Source organism: Coregonus clupeaformis, unplaced genomic scaffold, assembly GCF_020615455.1.
Source record: "Coregonus clupeaformis isolate EN_2021a unplaced genomic scaffold, ASM2061545v1 scaf0302, whole genome shotgun sequence".
Classification (NCBI taxonomy): Eukaryota; Metazoa; Chordata; class Actinopteri; order Salmoniformes; family Salmonidae; genus Coregonus; species Coregonus clupeaformis.
In genome coordinates, this window is record NW_025533757.1 from 342,399 (window position 1) to 360,606 (window position 18,208).

At 43.1% G+C, this 18,208-nt stretch overlaps 1 protein-coding gene across 1 annotated transcript; it reads left to right on the forward strand.

The window, feature by feature from the left end:
• The first annotated feature begins 561 nt into the window (after positions 1-561).
• Positions 562-17,928, forward strand: LOC121548247 (differentially expressed in FDCP 8 homolog). The gene is given in 13 exon segments (XM_041859663.2): positions 562-1,177; positions 3,939-4,061; positions 6,096-6,193; positions 6,410-6,559; positions 7,904-8,045; positions 8,482-8,646; positions 11,229-11,356; positions 11,574-11,687; positions 12,220-12,300; positions 14,404-14,544; positions 16,170-16,206; positions 16,209-16,278; positions 16,588-17,928. Coding segments are annotated over 12 exon segments (1,329 nt in total). The 5' UTR covers positions 562-1,177; positions 3,939-3,952; the 3' UTR covers positions 16,682-17,928.
• The last annotated feature ends 280 nt before the right edge of the window (positions 17,929-18,208 follow it).

The window sequence follows — 18,208 nt, forward strand, 5'->3', positions numbered from 1 at the left end:
ATTTGGGACCCCTTGGCTATTTCCTCAGGACAGGTTATAGCCAAGACCTAATCCATATTTTGTTTTGTCTGATTTATTGATATGGATATAGCCTTTGCGTGATGGGGTTGTGCAACTCAAATGGCTATAACAAGCCTACATACAGTGGAATTCGCAAATACAACAGTCAAAATGCCTAATATAAGGCCTACAGTCCGTGCTCCCAAATACTGGAGAAAGTGTGATTCATTAGGTTACATGATCACCACAGCAGCCCCAAGCGGCTATAAAAATAATTTATGCAATTATATGGCCATTAAATAACACACAACAGCATGGCATATTTAGATAATGGAATAAGCCTACATTTACATTTACATTTTATTTACTTTCTATTTTGCAGCTCAGGCAGTTATTCTAGACAAGGCTCTTCTGTGTCTTTATAGTATCATTCTCACATAAGTCATTTGCTGAAGGCCGAAGCCTATACTACGCCATCTACTGGTATAACGTTGTTATTGAATACCATTCTAAAACAAGCTCTAGACATTTATTTTGGAAATGAAACCGGAAGCCGCAAAACAACTCTAACGTCTGGGCTAGAGTTGCTTGATTGACTAGCTAACTCCAACTAGCTACATTCGGTTCATGATGCCACATTCCTGACAAAAGTTTGTACGTATAAAACAGATCTGTAACCGAGTAAAGGGAGACATAAAGTAATATTAATTGAACGTGCAAATATTCATTCATAGTTGTAACATAGGGTTTGTACGTTTACAGATCTAATTTAACGGTTACATTTCATGTTTCACGCATGGCTTTTCTTACGATCCTATCAATTTACGTATGGATTTTCATACGATCCTAACGATACGTACGTTCAACCTTTTGGCAGCTATCTGGCTCCATATTTAATGCACGCATGAATGCATACCAATATTGCCTGCAAAACACCCGTCATGGTTGTTGTTACATACACTGTCCGCGAGGTGTCGCTTCCGAGCAGTATTCCTGCGATGACACATCCAGAGAAAAACATTGGAATCATTCTGTGTGATGCTGATGACAGAAAACACAAGAAGGATACAGGCTATATTTGCGAAGAAAACTGAATGCACAGCTTTCAAAGTGTCCAACATCAATCATATACGGATGAAATCCGAATAAGTCGTGTTGTTTGGAGGTCGACAATGGGGTAAGTATTCCTGTCTAGGAATGTTAGCAAGCAGGCGAGCTAGCTAGCTAAGTTAACGACTGTTTTGCTAGCAAGCTGGCTATTAATATTTACATTGATTTTAGTTTTCGTAGCTAACATTGTTGATACCATTGCAGTGTATAGTTGCTGGCTGCCTGTCTCATGCAAGTCTTCCAATGTTTTAAAAGTCTGACCCTTCGTGCGTGTCACCCTTTCGTTTTGTAGGTAACGTTAGCTAACTAGCTAATTGAGATGCTATTAAATTACTAGCTAGAGGGGTTATGTCATAAACCCTCGGAAGTTCCCGAATGGGGTGATATGGCAGCCATGTTGGTCAGGGAGAAATCCAAACCTGTCTAAATGGAATAGATATATATTTATTTAACTAGGCAAGAATAAACGGCAGTAGAGGAATACTTCTGATTTTAGTTATGCAGGAAAATAAAAGTAAGGCATGTGTTTAATAGAATTGTCAACCTAAAATATTGTCATATAATTATATGGGTTTTATACACATTTTCTGTATAAATAGCAGAGTTGTGGACTTGCGTCACATGACTTGGACTCAAGTCTGACTCAAGTCACACATTTGATGACTTGAGACTCGACTTGATAGAAAATAAAGTGACTTGACTTGGAGCCTCAAGACTCGGGAGTCGACTTTGACCTGAGATTGATGTCCAGGTTTTGTCACTCATTTTGTGGCACAGAGTATACGTGGATTGATTACTATACACGTAGCCAGAGATGGTAGCCGCAGCATCACCCTTGCAAAAAACCTGCAACAGATTGGCTAGTGAAACGCACACTCGCCACTCTGATTGGACCAGCAAACTGTCATTCAACACAGGTCGGGTGAGCTAGCGAAGAGATTGCTGATTTGTGACAACTATAAGATTGAGTGCAGCGCAAACGTCAAATTGTAGGAAGAGATGATTGCCATAATAAATACATATGCAGCTCCAAAAATTGTTTGGTGAACAAGAATATTAACTGTTTACTTTGTAAGCTCACCAGCAATGGGGCAACAATTACTAGCATAGGTCTACTGGTCTTCTGGTATGTAACAATTGCTTGAAATTGTTAATTTACTTATGAAGTTTGCATTTTGAATTTGTTGTTAAAATGAATTATTACTGTGGCGAAGACGCACCGACATGCTGACACACAGCTCGCGTTACTTCTTGAGCTTGGCAAAATAAATGTACTCATACATGTTATTCAATCATTGCATCTAAACTGCTCGTGCGCGTCAACAAGCGTCTGCGTAGCCAGGCGCTAAAATAGAATTTGGTTCTATTTGTGACACTTGATGCGCTGCAAGTCCCGCCTCTCCCATCTCCTCATTGGTTTTTAGGAACGCATACCCACGTGGGTGATTGAAAGATGAACTGAGGTCCACACTCCAGTCCAGTTGGTGGTGGTAATGCACCTTAAAGTTGGTTGCCAACCGCCATATAAAGTCAGAAGAAGAAGCCTGAAGGAGGAGAGATTACTAGAAACTAACTCGGTTTACCCTTTTATCTGTGGATGAATTGTCGGAGTAGAGGACCTTCTGCATTTCAGGTAAAATAACAACCCAATGTTTATATCCCAGGACAAATGAGCTAGCAACAGCAAGCTAGCTAGCTAAATTGCCATACATGTTTAATGGTTTTCGACCTGTCCCGAAGTTAATATAGTTGGTTCAGAGTTCGTTTTGATAGTTCAACCTGCATGTCCTGATCGCGTTTGGTGTGGATGGACAAAATCAACATGCGCGTGCGGTCTGGTCAGCATGTCACAGGGGGAGGCTGTACAGTCTTGCCCTTTACTTGTGTCCATTCAGATAAGACCGGTTAAGCATGATACAGAGGCTATTTGTTTTGGGCTATTGCCGGTGTATATTTGGTAAATCTACTTGTATATTTTGTATGATATGGTGCTTTCACCATTGGATCACCAAGACCTGTAAATAAATCTACACTCTGAGCACGTCAAACTGCCTTGCCTTCTGCTGATTTCATGCCCTTACGACTTCTACAAGGTCCCTGTTTTACAATTACATAGTCTAATCAAAATGTGTTGTAGACAAAATAATGAAAAGGGCTGTCTGGTAATGAACTGTCCTCAATATATAGACAAAGATTTGTAGTTGAACAAGGCGTTGCATGTATAGATTTTATTTTTTTACTTGAATGGACTTTACTTTCTCTTAGAATGCACGACTTGGACTTGACTTGAGGCTTGACCCGTTCTACTTGGGACTCGACTTGAGACTCGGACCTTGTGACTTGACACTTGCTTGTGACTCGAATAATAGTGACTTGGTCCCACCTCTGATAAATAGGCTCTAAAATGCATGTAAAAAAAAAAAGTGTTTGAGGATATGTTTAGGCTATAAACAAGTCAAAGCAAAAACAGTGACAACCCCCTCAACTAGTGCTTTTAATGGGAGTCTTGCTTGTTTTCAGACTGTGTAGTGGCTCATCTGAGCTGATCATGCAGCTCTGATGACTGCTACGGTTATGTGTCTATGATAATGCATACTAGATGTGTCAATATCTGATCCCTACAAGACATCATAACATGGCAGATCAACCATGCCGGAGTAGCAAAATAACCACTCTGTCCTTGAGGGAGTGTCAAGTGAGACTGAGTTTGACCCCCCCCCCCCCTCTCTTTCTCATGAGGCTTGGCTTGGTGGTAGGTAGCCTAGACCATGTGTCTCTCATCCTTCTGGTTCACGACTGTTTGCCCATGTGTTGTGTGTCTTCCACAGATGTAGCTGGTGAGATGGAATATCATGAGAGACCTGCTTCTTTTCGCCAAGCCCGCCTCAACCCCTTTGATCGGGGGGAGGAGGAGGACGGCCCCCCAGGGGGTAAAACCCCCCCTCGAGATGGTGAGTGTGACTGGCGGGTTGGGTAGTAGCCTAGTTCATTGATGGGTCACAGTATACATGTGTAATAGAACGTGAAATGTATTAACACCAGTGCTGAATGTGATTGCCATGTGATGAGAAGAGATTGCAGAGGCAGATTCTGTGTGTTTTACTCATCTCAGCAAAGGCATGGAGAATGGATAGGCCGACAACCTGATGACACTGCAGCAGTCTCTTATTGCGTATGAGTATGAAGATGGAGTAGTGCAGTAGCCTGGGGTGAAGTCAGTTCATGTTGTCTGTGCAGCCAGGCTGCATCTGCAAGATTAGAGCTGCATCCTATACCAGAGCAAGCTTTGTCTGCAGAACTATAGTCTGCAAGAGATGCAACAATCTATACATTTTGAAATGATGTGACTGACTGTACAGCTGGACAACAGCATAGACTGAAAGAGGAAGGCTGCTGTTTTTTCCATATCTCTGTTTCTTACTATCTGATTTAGTGCCACTCTTGCAACAGCCCTAACCATTATGAGCTAATCAACAACATCAACTGACCCTGGATCTGTAGCCAAAAGTAATGAGAGGAACTGAGACAGGATCATTAGGTGGTGCTGTGGTTCAGAACAGTTTCTGTAATCGTATCCCTACACTTAGCTCAGTTCACTAGAACACTGTCTAGGCTGCAGCTGCATTTGTCTGCCTCTTCATCTCTCTCTGGCAGCTAGCAACTCAGGATATCCTGTCTCTCACTACCATGATGTCATCTGAGGTGTACGCAGGTACAAACAATATGCAGGCCTAGATAGTGAGATTGGCTATGGGTTTACTTGATACAGGCTAACTTGAGACTGCGCCCTGCTGAATGTTGTTTATGTTTGTAATGAGATGTTCTGGCTTTAGGCTTATCTGACGAACTAGTCAGTTGTTAGACACCCAAAATGCTTCTTGCTGATCGTAAACATCTGTTTGTGATCCAGGCTAACTGCTGATGTAATAGCATATGAGATGTAGCATCTCTGTATTTTCGTAATGTTTTTTTTAATGATGATAGGAGGGGAAACTTGTCCCTCAGGATCTTTAGGTCTAATTGATCTGCTTCTTACTGTGTTGAGGCGTCTGTTCCAGCCAAAAGTAAAAGCTTTGGGAAGCAGCCTTTTATCAGGGAGCGTTCTTTGGAGATGTAGAAGCTTAGAGCTTCAAAGAGTTTAGCCCTAAGCCAATATCTGGCACTCTGTACCCTGGCACAAAACCACACAAAATGGCTTAAAGCCTCTCTCTGGTTCCTCTAAGGCTTTAAATATTTGATCAGTTTACATGCCCCCAGGCCTATCAGCACTCCCTTTGATTTAATGGCTGAAGTGCTGAACTGTGTATGCTCTGGTGCTGGAGTTGAGAGCCGAGCTAAACCAAGGATAACTTTTTGTATCAGATTGTCAGATTGCTTTGATTTGTGTGATTAGTCTCATAATACAGCAACCCACATTTGAGTTGGTGTCAGAGAATAAGGCTTCTATCTGTCATTACTTATCTTTGTACTATAATTTTCAAGTTCTTTGTTGTCAAGCCCAAGTAGTTTTATGAAGAAGAATAAGATTATATCAGATTATTACAGATCATGGATGATAGCCTTTGTTAAATCCAATAGGTGAGGTGTAAATTGTGGGACCGTAAACTGATGTCTGGCCCATATCCATAACCTCATCCGTACAGTGGGACTGTTAGGTTAATCATTTCTGCCTGTTAATCTGGAGGCTGTAAAGCCTAAATCTATTACCTAGCAACCTTTGCACTTCAAAGGCAGTAGCCCTTTCCTGTTTCCTTCTGGATTTAAACAGAGCACATATTTGGATAAAAACAGTATGTTGTGACTCCTTTATCTGCCCTGAGGGTGAAACTCCTTTTAGACAAATGTGTGTTCTGTAAAAGGTTGGTGTGTGTTTAGTCATGTGTGAGGTTTAAGTGGGCGTGTGAGCTTTACTGAGTGTGTATAGGCCTGTGTGTGTGAGAGAGGGAGAACAATGCTTACAGTACTTCTTGTCCGTCTTTCCTCAGAGATGAGACCTGAGCTCTTCTCCTCTGAGAGCAGAAGCCAGAGTTTGGACCGAGCCATGGACCTGGGGCTGGCAGAGGACCACTTCTCTCGACCTGTCGTAAGGACAATCCTTATACGGCCATTTTGGATGTTGGTGAACCACTGACCAGAGTCGGTGTGGTTGTATGAAAAGTAATTCTTAGTGAAAACACGACTGTGATGGATACACTTGTCTGTCTATGTGCAGTTTAAATGGCAATCAATAGGTGCTAATGTAAGATTTGGTGCCTGTGTCTGTCCGTGCATGTGTTTTTTACTGTATGTCCCTGTGCAGGGCTCATTTGTAGCATCGGACATTGAGCAGCTGAAGATGGCCATAGAGGAGTGTAAGAGACTAATACTGGAGCTGCCTGAGCACTCAGAGAGACAGAAGGACACTGTGGTCAAACTCATCCACCTACGCCTCAAACTACAGGAGCTCAAGGTAAGACCAGGGGGAGGGGAAGAGGGGAGGCTGGAGGGAAGTATTGACCTACCCAGGGGCCATGAGTGAAGGGGGTAAGGAATTGGTCATTGGAGGTAAATGGCAATAAGGTAATCGTATCTATGTAGAATAGAGTCAACCAACTAAATACCTGTTTTCAGAGCACTTATTTGTGAACATGAACTGTGTATGCATGAAAGCCATTCACAAATCATTCACTACCCCAGGAAATGTCAATACAATATTACTGTGCCTTCAGAAAGTATTCACACCCCTTTACTTTTTACACATTTTGTTGTTTTACAGCCTGAATTAAACATTTATTAAATTAAGATTTTGTGTCACTGGCCTACACACAATACCCCATAATGTGAAAGTGGAATTATGTTTTTATTAATTTTTACAAATTAATAAAAAATGAAAAGCTGAAATGTCTTGGGTCAGTAAGTATTCAACCCCTTTGTTATGGCAAGCCTAAATAAGTTCAGGAGTAAACATTTGCTTAACAAGTCTCATAATAAGCTGCATGAGCATGATGAAGTTATTAATTACACTTTGGATGGTGTGACAATACACTCAGTCACTACAATGATACAGGCGTCCTTCCTAACTCAGTTGCCGGAGAGGAAGGAAACCGCTCAGGAATTTCACCATGAGGCCAATGGTGACTTTAAAACAGTTACAGAGTTTAATGGCTGTAATGGGAGTAAACTGAAGATGGATCAACAACATTGTAGTTACTCCACAATACTAACTTAAATGACAGAGTGAAAAGAATGACGCCTGTACAGAATAAAATATATTCCAAAACATGCATCCTGTTTGCAATAAGGCACTAAAGTAAGACTGCAAAAAATGTATACTTATGTAGATTTTTCATTTTCAATACATTTGCAAACATTTCTAAAAACATGTTTTCACTTTGTCATTATGGGGTATTTAATCCATTTTTAATTCAAGCTGTAATAACAAAATGTGGAATAAGTTAAGGGGTATGAATACTTTCTGAAGGCACTGTACTTCTTGTTTTGGTCTTCGTGTCCATGTTTCCTCATTTTATGGCAGTCTCTCACTGTGGTTGTGTCACGTCTAACTTAAAAAAGAACATGTGAAACCACCCTTTTAGCTCATGCAGTCTCTGGATTCTGCTGGGATTGCCTGAATTGCTTTCAACATATATGGGTTGTTTTGGTGTCATTCACACATTGGGAGAATGAGTGGGTTGAAAGTGCTGCAGTGAACTCGTCCAGTTGATTAATAACAGATACTGTAGTGTAGTTCTCTGACACAATGCTGTGCTCTTGTGCTGCATTCTGATTGGCTCTGCTCCTTGTCACTCAACAGGACCCTGAGGAGGATGAGCCAAACCTGAGGGTGCTATTGGAGCATCGTTTCTCCAAGGAGAAGAGTAAGAGTGTGAAACAGACGTGTGACAAGTGCAGCACTATCATCTGGGGCCTCATCCAGACCTGGTACACCTGCACAGGTAAGAGTGCATTAAAACTAAGCCAAAATGTTCTCAGTGGTAAAACCTAATGGACACTGAACGGTTACAGCTGTATGGCTGGGTTGTGGGTTCGATAAAATAATGTATGCGCTAACTGTAAGTCGCTCTGGATAAGAGCGTCTGCTAAATGACTAAAATGTAAATGTAAATGTAAATGAACTTGGGTAAACATATGAAAGAGAGAGCATTGCTAAGCAACCAAAACTGAATAGCGTTCAGTTGCTAGGCAACACTGCCCTCCTGTGGCCTTCTATTGGTCGACGTTGGCCCTGAAGGATGAATTGAGTAGGAGAGAAAAGTGGAATGAATTGGTGTAAAGTATGGCCAACTTTCTCTAAAGAATCTTAAGTCACATATTGAATTTTAAAAGGGTAGTTAGCTGTTGACTGTCTCTGTTCCCCTGTCCCTCTCGCAGGTTGTTACTACCGTTGCCATAGCAAGTGCTTGAACCTCATCAACAAGCCCTGTGTGAGGTCAAAGGTCAGCCACCAGTCGGCGTACGAGCTCAGCATCTGCCCAGAGATCGGGCTGGACCGGCAGGACTACCGCTGTGCCGAGTGCCGCACGCCTGTGTCACTAAGTGAGTGTTCAGCTTTTAATATACCGACTTGATAGCCAATTAGCAGTCAGCACAAATTGAAATCTATATATATATATATAGTTGGTTTTTTTTCACCTTTATTTAACCAGGTAAGCCAGTTGAGAACAAGTTCTCATTTACAACTGCGACCTGGCCAAGATAAAGCAAAGCAGTGCGATAAAAACAACAACAACACAGAGTTACATATGGGGTAAACAAAACGTACAGTCAATAACACAATAGAAAATAGAAAATCTATATACAGTGTGTGCAAATGTAGTAAGTTATGGAGGTAAGGCAATAAATAGGCCATAGTGCAAAATAATTACAATTTAGTATTAACACTGGAGTGATAGATGTGCAGAAGATGATGTGCAAATAGAGATACTGGGGTGCAAATTAGCAAAATAAATAACAATATGGGATGAGGTAGTTGGGTGGGCTAATTTCAGATGGGCTGTGTACAGGTGCAGTGATCGGTAAGGTGCTCTGACAACTGATGCTTAAAGTTAGTGAGGGAGATAAGAGTCTCCAGCTTCAGAGATTTTTGCAGTTCGTTCCAGTCATTGGCAGCAGAGAACTGGAAGGAATGGCGGCCAAAGGAGGTGTTGGCTTTGGGGATGACCAGTGAGATATACCTGCTGGAGCGCATACTACGGGTGTGTGTTGCTATGGTGACCAATGAGCTAAGTTAAGGCAGGGATTTGCCTAGCAGTGATTTATAGATGACCTGGAGCCAGTGGGTTTGGCGACGAATATGTAGTGAGGGCCAGCCAACAAGAGCGTACAGGTCACAATGGTGGGTAGTATATGGGGCTTTGGTGACAAAAACGGATGGCACTGTGATAGACTACATCCGATTTGCTGAGTAGAGTGTTGGAGGCTATTTTGTAAATGACATCGCCGAAGTCTAGGATCGGTAGGATAGTCAGTTTTACGAGGGCATGTTTGGCAGTATGAGTGAAGGAGGCTTTGTTGCGAAATAGGAAGCCGATTCTAGATTTAACTTTGGATTGGAGATGCTTAATGTGAGTATGGAAGGAGAGTTTACGGTCTAACCAGACACCTAGGTATTTGTAGTTGTCCATATATTCTAAGTCAGACCCGCCGAGAGTAGAGATTTTAGTCGGGCGGGCGGGTGCAAGCAGCGTTCGATTGAAGAGCATGCATTTAGTTTTACTAGCGTTTTAAGAGCAGTTGGAGGCTACGGAAGGAGTGCTTGGGTCATGTTCAGTTTGAACATTTTAGTCATTTAGCAGACGCTCTTATCCAGAGCGACTTACAGTTAGTGAGTGCATATATTTTTCATACTGGCCCCCCGTGGGAATCGAACCCACAACCCTGGCGTTGCAAGCGCCATGCTCTACCAACTGAGCTACAAGGAGGCCACTGATGTATGTATTGGCATTGAAGCTCATTTGGAGGTTTGTTAACACAGTGTCCAATGAAGGGGCCAGATGTATACAAAATGGTGTCGTCTGCGTAGAGGTGGATCTGAGAGTCACCAGCAGCAAGAACGACATCATTGATATACACAGAGAATAGAGTCGGCCCCGAGAATTGAACCCTGCGGCACCCCCATAGAGACTGCCAGAGGTCCAGACAACAGGCCCTCCGATTTGACACATTGAACTCTATCTGAGAAGTAGTTGGTGAACCAAGCGAGGCAGTCATTTGAGAACTAAGGCTATTTAGTCTGCCAATAAGAATGCGGTGATTGACAGAGTCGAAAGCCTTGGCCAGGTCGATGAAGACGGCTGCACAGTACTGTATTTTATCGATCGGGGTTATAATATCATTTAGGACCTTGAGCGTGGCTGAGGTACAACCATGACCAGCTCGGAGGGTAGGGGGGGGCATGGGCAAGTTGCAGAGCTGGTGGCCGGGGTAGGGGTAGCCAGGTGGAAAGCATGGCCAGCCGAAGCAAAATGCCCAGCCGGGCATGATGTCTATGGACCATTGTTGTATTAATAACACAATCACAGTTATAAAAGCAGTAAGTGTCCTTGAATGGCTAACCTCTGGGTCAATGGCCTGTAAAAGGCTGTGTGGACATTCTTCTCCTCTCACAGACTAATGTGACTAAACCTACTATACAAGATAAACCTGGAGCCCAATAACTGTTAGTGTTCCTCTGTGGGGATCTAAAGAGATTTAGCTAGAGCACTTAGTCATTCTCATTCATTCTCTATGCTAATAGAACAGATGGTACTTAACTCAGCCTGCTGATCTAATGCACTCACATCAAGCTTGGAGAGTTAAATCAGCTTTGATCGTGTAATGTGATAATTAAAAGTTACCGCAATCTACTTACTTGCCAGGATTTTCCTCCCTGGGAGATGTGTTGAATATTCATCAAAAGCTATGCTGAGTTGTATCTCATTAAGAGTTTAATCATGTTGTGATTAAGAAGATATTTGTTCTATAATGTGTTGTGTGTCAGTGTTAGTTGCATGATCAGTGAGTTGTGTGTGACACTGTGAGAGTTGTCTCTGAGACCGTTACATCAGTGAGAGTTGTGTGGGGTGGTGTTATAATCGCTCACGGAGCCCCATGCTGCGCTGTGTTGTGTTGTCCGGTAGGGGGCGTGCCCAGCGAGGCCAGGCAGTGTGACTACACGGGCCAATACTACTGCAGTACCTGCCACTGGAATGACACCGCTGTCATCCCTGCACGCGTCATCCACAACTGGGAGTTTGAGCCACGCAAGGTACCAAAGAGAGAGAGAGATGCTAATAGCACACTGTTTTTCCTTATCAATATTGATTTTTTTTACACAACCAGGAACTTCAACAAACTCTACATTATATTACATGATGAGCAGCTGGTAAGAGAATGCACCGCTGTTTCCTTTGGTGACCATGTAATGCCTATTTGCACTCTGTGCAGTCCTATCTCTAACAGTGTGTCCCCTGCTCTCTGGTCAGGTATGTCGTTCCTCCATGCGTTACCTGGCCCTGATGATACCCCGGCCTGTACTGAAACTGAGGGAGATCAACCCACTGCTCTTCAACTTTGTGGAGGAACTAGTGGAGATCAGGGTGGGTGACATATCAGCAACAGGGACTCTGCATGAATAGAGTGTACTGAATGTTTGACATAAATTCATTCAAATGTTTTTGTCTTTTTGTACAGTTTTGGGGTTTGTCTTGCCCTCCATTTCCACTCCATCTAAACTGGGATTAAGTCTGGTTTTGCTATAGAACTTATTTTGGGAGCTCTACCTTCTCTGTATTACCAAACAGTAGACCAGGCTTTTGTTTTCAGGAGATTCTCACCAGTCAGCAGTTCTATTTGTGCCAGTGTGTTTTGTGGTGAGGGATTAGATTACTGAGGGAGATAGACAGCTGTTTCTGTCAGTGGGGAGATTGTAGGGCCAGAGAAGAAAAACACTTGCTAATGGTGTATCAAAAATAAAAGAAGTAGCTTCATCAGATAGTTCCATGAAATGAGAAATATGGGATGGGGGGCACATTCAAAAGCGATTTCCCATAGAACATGTTGTGTCTGACATTGGCCCATGGAATCCAGGTGTGACTGACCGCTAGTATGTGAATGTGTTCCTCCCTGCAGAAGCTCCGTCAGGACATCCTACTGATGAAGCCCTACTTCATCACCTGTAAGGAGGCCATGGAGGCACGGCTACTACTGCAGGTCAGCAACATCCCCCGCAATATCAACACATCATCCCAACACCCCCACAACATCATCCCAACACCCCCACGACATCATCAACACAGCCAAAACATCACATAAACATGACACATTACAATCTCTGTATAAAGGACATTGCATTTGCGTCCAGTGCCTTGCATAATGATCTTCCAGCAGTATTGTTAAACAACCCAGAGGAACCTATTTATTCTGAGGTCATGGCTGAAAGTATGTGCTGCAACAGCGCCACCCTCTGGCCTTTTATTAATAACATACTGATCTAAGAATCAAATCAAGTTTAAATTGTCACATGCTTCTTAAACAACAGATGTAGACTAAGTGAAATGCTTACTTACGGGCCTTTCCCAACAATGCAGAATACAATAAAATAATAATAATAGAAAAAAACTAGTAACATGAGGAATAAATACACAATGAGCAATGATAGCTTGGCTATAAATACTGAACAAAGATACAAACGCAACATGTAAAGTGTTGGTCCCATGTTTCATGAGCTGAAATAAAAGATCCCAGAAATTGTCCATATACACAAAAAGCTTATTTCTCTCAAATTTTGTGCACAAATTTGTTTACATCCCTGTTAGTGAGCATTTCTCCTTTGCCAAGATAATCCATCCACCTGACAGGTGTGGCATATCAAGAAGCTGATTAAACAGCATCATCATTACACAGGTGCACCTTGTGCTGGGGACAATAAAAGGCCACTGTAAAATGTGCTGTTTTGTCACACACAATGCCACAGATGTCTCAAGTTTTGAGGGAGCGTGCAATTGGCATGCTGACAGCAGGAATGTCCACCAGAGCTGTTGCCAGAGAATGTAATGTTAATTTCTCTACCATAAGCCATCGTTTTAGAGAATTTGGCAGTATGTCAAACCGGCCTCACAACCGCAGACCACGTGTAACCACGCTAGCCCAGGACCTCCACCTGCACAATCATCTAAGACCAGCCACCCGGACAGCTGATGAAACTGTGGGTTTGACAAACTGAAGAATTTCTGCACAAACTGTCAGAAACCATCTCAGGGAAGCTCATCTGCATGCTCATCTTCTTGACCTGATTGCAGTTCGGCGTCGTAACTGACTTCAGTGGGCAAATGCTCACCTTCGATAGCCACTGGCACGCTGGAGAAGTGTGCTCTTCACAGATTCATCCCGGTTTCAACTGTACCGGACAGATGGCTGACTGTGTGTATGGCGTCGATTGGGTGAGTGGTTTGCTGGTGGCGGTGGGGTTATGGTATGGGAAGGCATAAGCTACGGACAACGAACACAATTGCATTTTATCTATGGCAATTTGAATGCACAGAGATACTGTGACGAGAGCCTGACGCCCATTGTCGTGCCATTCATCCACCACCATCACCTCATGTTTCAGCATGATAATGCACGCCTCCATGTTGCAAGGATCTGTACACAATTCCTGGAAGCTGAAAATGTTCCAGTTCTTCCATGGCCTGCATACTCAACAGACATGTCACCCATTGATGATGTTTGGGATGCTCTGGATCGACGTGTACGACAGCGTGTTCCAGTTCCACCAATATCCAGCGTTTTTGCACAGCCATTGACTGATTTCCTTATGAACTGAAACTCAGTAAAACATTTGAAATTGTTGCATTTTGCGTTTACATTTTTGTTCAGTATACATGGGGTACCAGTACCGAGTCGATGTTCAAGGGTACGAGGAAATGGAAGTAGATATGTACATATAGGTAGGGCTAATGGTCTTGGTAATGCGAGGCCATATATAAATGTCAAGATATGTGAATGAATGGGTGACCTCGATGTTGCACAGCTACTGTACATTCTGACATGCATTGTATGTAGAGTTGTGAGCAGTTATGGTATATGATACATACAGCACTAGAGGGGATTATTCTAGTTCATATGCAAATGTTTTAAAAAAAGGGGGTTAGAAAATATTGTCCCAAGTAAGGGTTTGTTTTAACAGTGAAAGGGACTCAAATTTCAGGCAATGCTTTTAGTTATTACATTCTATTAATTAACATTTGGTTACAGTCAGTTAACCTAATTTAATGGATATGGAAATGGATATATGAATCTCTCTTCCCCTCTTAGCTCCATGATCGCCAGCACTTTGTGGAGAACAATGACATGTACTCGCTGCAGGATTTGATTGACATCTCCAGTGGCAGACTCAGCTGCTCTCTCACAGAGATCCACACTACCTTTGCCAAGCACATCAAACTGGACTGTGACGTGAGTTTTATATACGGGACTTGTCTAAACGGTCTCTTGGACAATATGCCCAATGGTTAGCTAATGTAGTTCGTAATACATTTACATTTACATTTTAGTCATTTAGCAGACGCTCTTATCCAGAGCGACTTACAGGAGCAATTAGGGTTAAGTGCCTTGCTCAAGGGCACATTTACGTCATTTAGCAGACGCTCTTATCCAGAGCGACTTACAAATTGGTGCATTCACCCTATAGCCAGTGGGATAACCACTTTACACTTCTTTTTTTTTTTTTTTTTTTTGGGGGTAGAAGGATTACTTTATCCTATCCCAGGTATTCCTTAAAGAGGTGGGGGTTTCAAATGTCTCCGGAAGGTGGTGAGTGACTCCGCTGTCCTGGCGTCGTGAGGGAGCTTGTTCCACCATTGGGGTGCCAGAGCAGCGAACAGTTTTGACTGGGCTGAGCGGGAACTATGCTTCCGCAGAGGAAGGGAGCCAGCAGGCCAGAGGTGGATGAACGCAATGCCCTCGTTTGGGTGTAGGGACTGATCAGAGCCCGAAGGTACGGAGGTGCCGTTCCCCTCACTGCTCCATAGGCAAGCACCATGGTCTTGTAACGGATGTGAGCTTCAACTGGAAGCCAGTGGAGTGTGCGGAGGAGGGGGGTGACGTGAGAGAACTTGGGAAGGTTGAACACCAGACGGGCTGCGGCATTCTGGATGAGTTGTAGGGGTTTAATGGCACAGGCAGGGGCGACCGGTCAGGTAGGACGCAATCCAGGAGTGAGCCGCGCCGGAGATGCCCAGCTCGGAGAGGGTGGAGAGGAGGATCTGATGGTTCACAGTATCAAAGGCAGCAGACAGGTCTAGAAGGACAAGAGCAGAGGAGAGAGAGTTAGCTTTAGCAGTGCGGAGAGCCTCCGTGACACAGAGAAGAGCAGTCTCAGTTGAATGACCAGTCCTGAAACCTGACTGGTTTGGATCAAGAAGGTCATTCTGAGAGAGATAGCAAGAGAGTTGGCTAAAGACGGCACGCTCAATAGTTTTGGAAAGAAACGAAAGAAGGGATACTGGTCTGTAGTTGTTGACATCAGTGGGATCGAGTGTTGGTTTTTTGAGAAGGGGTGCAACTCTCGCTTTCTTGAAGACGGAAGGGACATGGCCAGCGGTCAAGGATGAGTTGATCAGCGAGGTGAGGTAGGGGAGAAGGTCACCGGAGATGGTCTGGAGAAGAGTGGAGGGGATGGGGTCAAGTGGGCAGGTTGTTGGGCGGCCTGCAGTCACAAGTCGCAGGATTTTATCTGGAGAGAGAGGGGAGAAAGAAGTCAAAGCATAGGGTAGGGCAGTGTGAGTAAGACCAGCAGTGTCATTAGACTTAACAAACGAGGATCGGATGTCGTCAACCTTCTTTTCAAAGTGGTTGAGCGAAGTCATCCACTGAGAGAGGAGGGGGGATTCAGCAGGGAGGAAAATGTGGCAAAGAGCTAATAAACAATGTTACTCATCTCATCTGAGCACAAAGGTGAGGAAGAAAGGGAATCGTTCTGGGGAGAAAACCAATGAAACAGAGCAGGCAGATGTTTTACTGAATCTGTAGAGACCTGTGATACTGACCTGTGCCCTGTCTTTTGCCCTGTCTCCCTCCAGCGGTGCCAAGCCAAAGGCTTTGTGTGTGAGCTGTGTAAGGAGGAGACATCCTGTTCCCTTTTGACAGCCACACCACAGTGTGCCACGACTGCTCTGCTGTCTTCCACAGGTCAGTCCCCTAGTCCGCTATATGCAGACACCAGAGGAGGCTGGTGGGTGGAGCTATAGGAGGACTAGTTCATGGTAATGGCTGGAATGGAATAAATGGAACGGTATCAAACACATCAAATATATGGAAACCACATCTTCGACTCTGTTGCATTTATTCCATTTCAGCCATTACAATGAGCCCGTCCTCCTATAGCTCCTCCCACCAGCCTCCCCTGGCAGACACGTTTATCAAACATATGTAGTGTTTATGTGTAAAATCAATGATTGGTTGACACTTGGCTATTTCCTGTGTGCTGTTTCTCTTTAGGGACTGTTTCTATGACAATTCCACAACTTGCCCAAAATGTGCCCGGATGACCGAGCGCAAGCACGACGAACCGCCGGATCTGAAAGACACGTAGCCCTGTCGATCCAATCCTGTCACTGTGACTGACAACCTGTGGGAGTGGCCATGGCACTTTTTCTTATGTTGCGGACCATCAAGACATTCTTCTGACACAAACATGACTAGCTTTCCCTCTTGCGCTCTCTCTGTCTTTGTTGTTTTGTGGGGATGTTTTTAAGTGTCTTTGTTCCAGTTCAGTGGACTACGGAAGATGGTAGCAGGATACTAGAGTTTTATATGATACGGTGATGAAGTGTGATACTCTGAGACTGGCTGCATTGTATAGCCCACAGAAACACACTCTGAGCACTAAGCCAATGTTGTACAGTATGTGTGTGACTATGTGTTACTGTGTGTGAGAGTACTGTATAGGCATCATGTTGCAGGCATGAATTGTAATGCGAGTCACATAACTGTCTTTACCTCTTAACAATCTAATATCTTTAACTACCCTGAAGTAGGTGTTAAATTCCAAATTCTTCTTAACAAATCAATTTAACAAAACTACTATTCACCTCCAGGCCTTAACTGACATCGATAACAAGAGCCAGTTATTTTTAGTGAGGTTATGACATAGCTCTTCAAAACGACCTCCTTATGAGCATGAGGTATGTCACCCCCCTGTTGTGAAACGAGGCGTTACGTGATGGACAATGACACTAAAATAGGTTTTTATTGTTTATTTGTTTGAACATAAAATGATCTGCCTGAAACACTTGAGGAGAGAACATGTGGTTTGTATGTTATGTCCTAGGGAGCTTTTAATCCAGTACCTTTTTACAGTATAATTATTGGGCAGTCATGTAATGTCAAGCATGTCAAGGGTAAAGTGAAGGAGAGCTCATTATGATGCACTGATTAACCATATCTTAAGTTGACATAGTGTGTGCTGAAATGTTTGGATTTATAATTGAACACTGTACATTTACCCATTGATCAAGTAATCTATTTACAGTATTTTTGTTTTTTTGCAGCCCGCCTCAAAGTATAGCACATTATTTTCAGAGATGAGAAAGCTGGCGAATGATACCTCGGGACACATGAGCATGTAAATGTTGATGTTGACAAAAAATTATTTGTTTTAAAATAATGAATGTTTGGCTGTGTTATGTTTTTCTCTACATAATGATCTTGATAACATGCAAATGTAATGTTCCATGTGTTAGTGAAAATCCAGATATAGACATGAATTGTAAGATCATGTGAAGTTAAGCATGAATAATGTATTAATAAATTCTATGTTGTGAATAATGTATTAATAAATTCTATGTTGTGAAGAGTGTTTTATAAGCTAACACTGTGGCAGCCTTTGCCAATGTAGCCCTCGGCTCCAGGCCGGTGACAGAGGCTACTGAATGTTGTTTTGAACAGTGTAGCAACAGTAAACTGTATTTTGAAAAAATGGGAACAGGTGAGAGGGATTGTTTCTGTCTGATCAAAAAAATAAAAAAGATCATCGTGGAAAATGTGACCAGTGAATGAGGGGATTAAATTATATGGCCCGGTTTACCCCGTTGCGAGGAGTTTTTTGGTGAGCATTCGT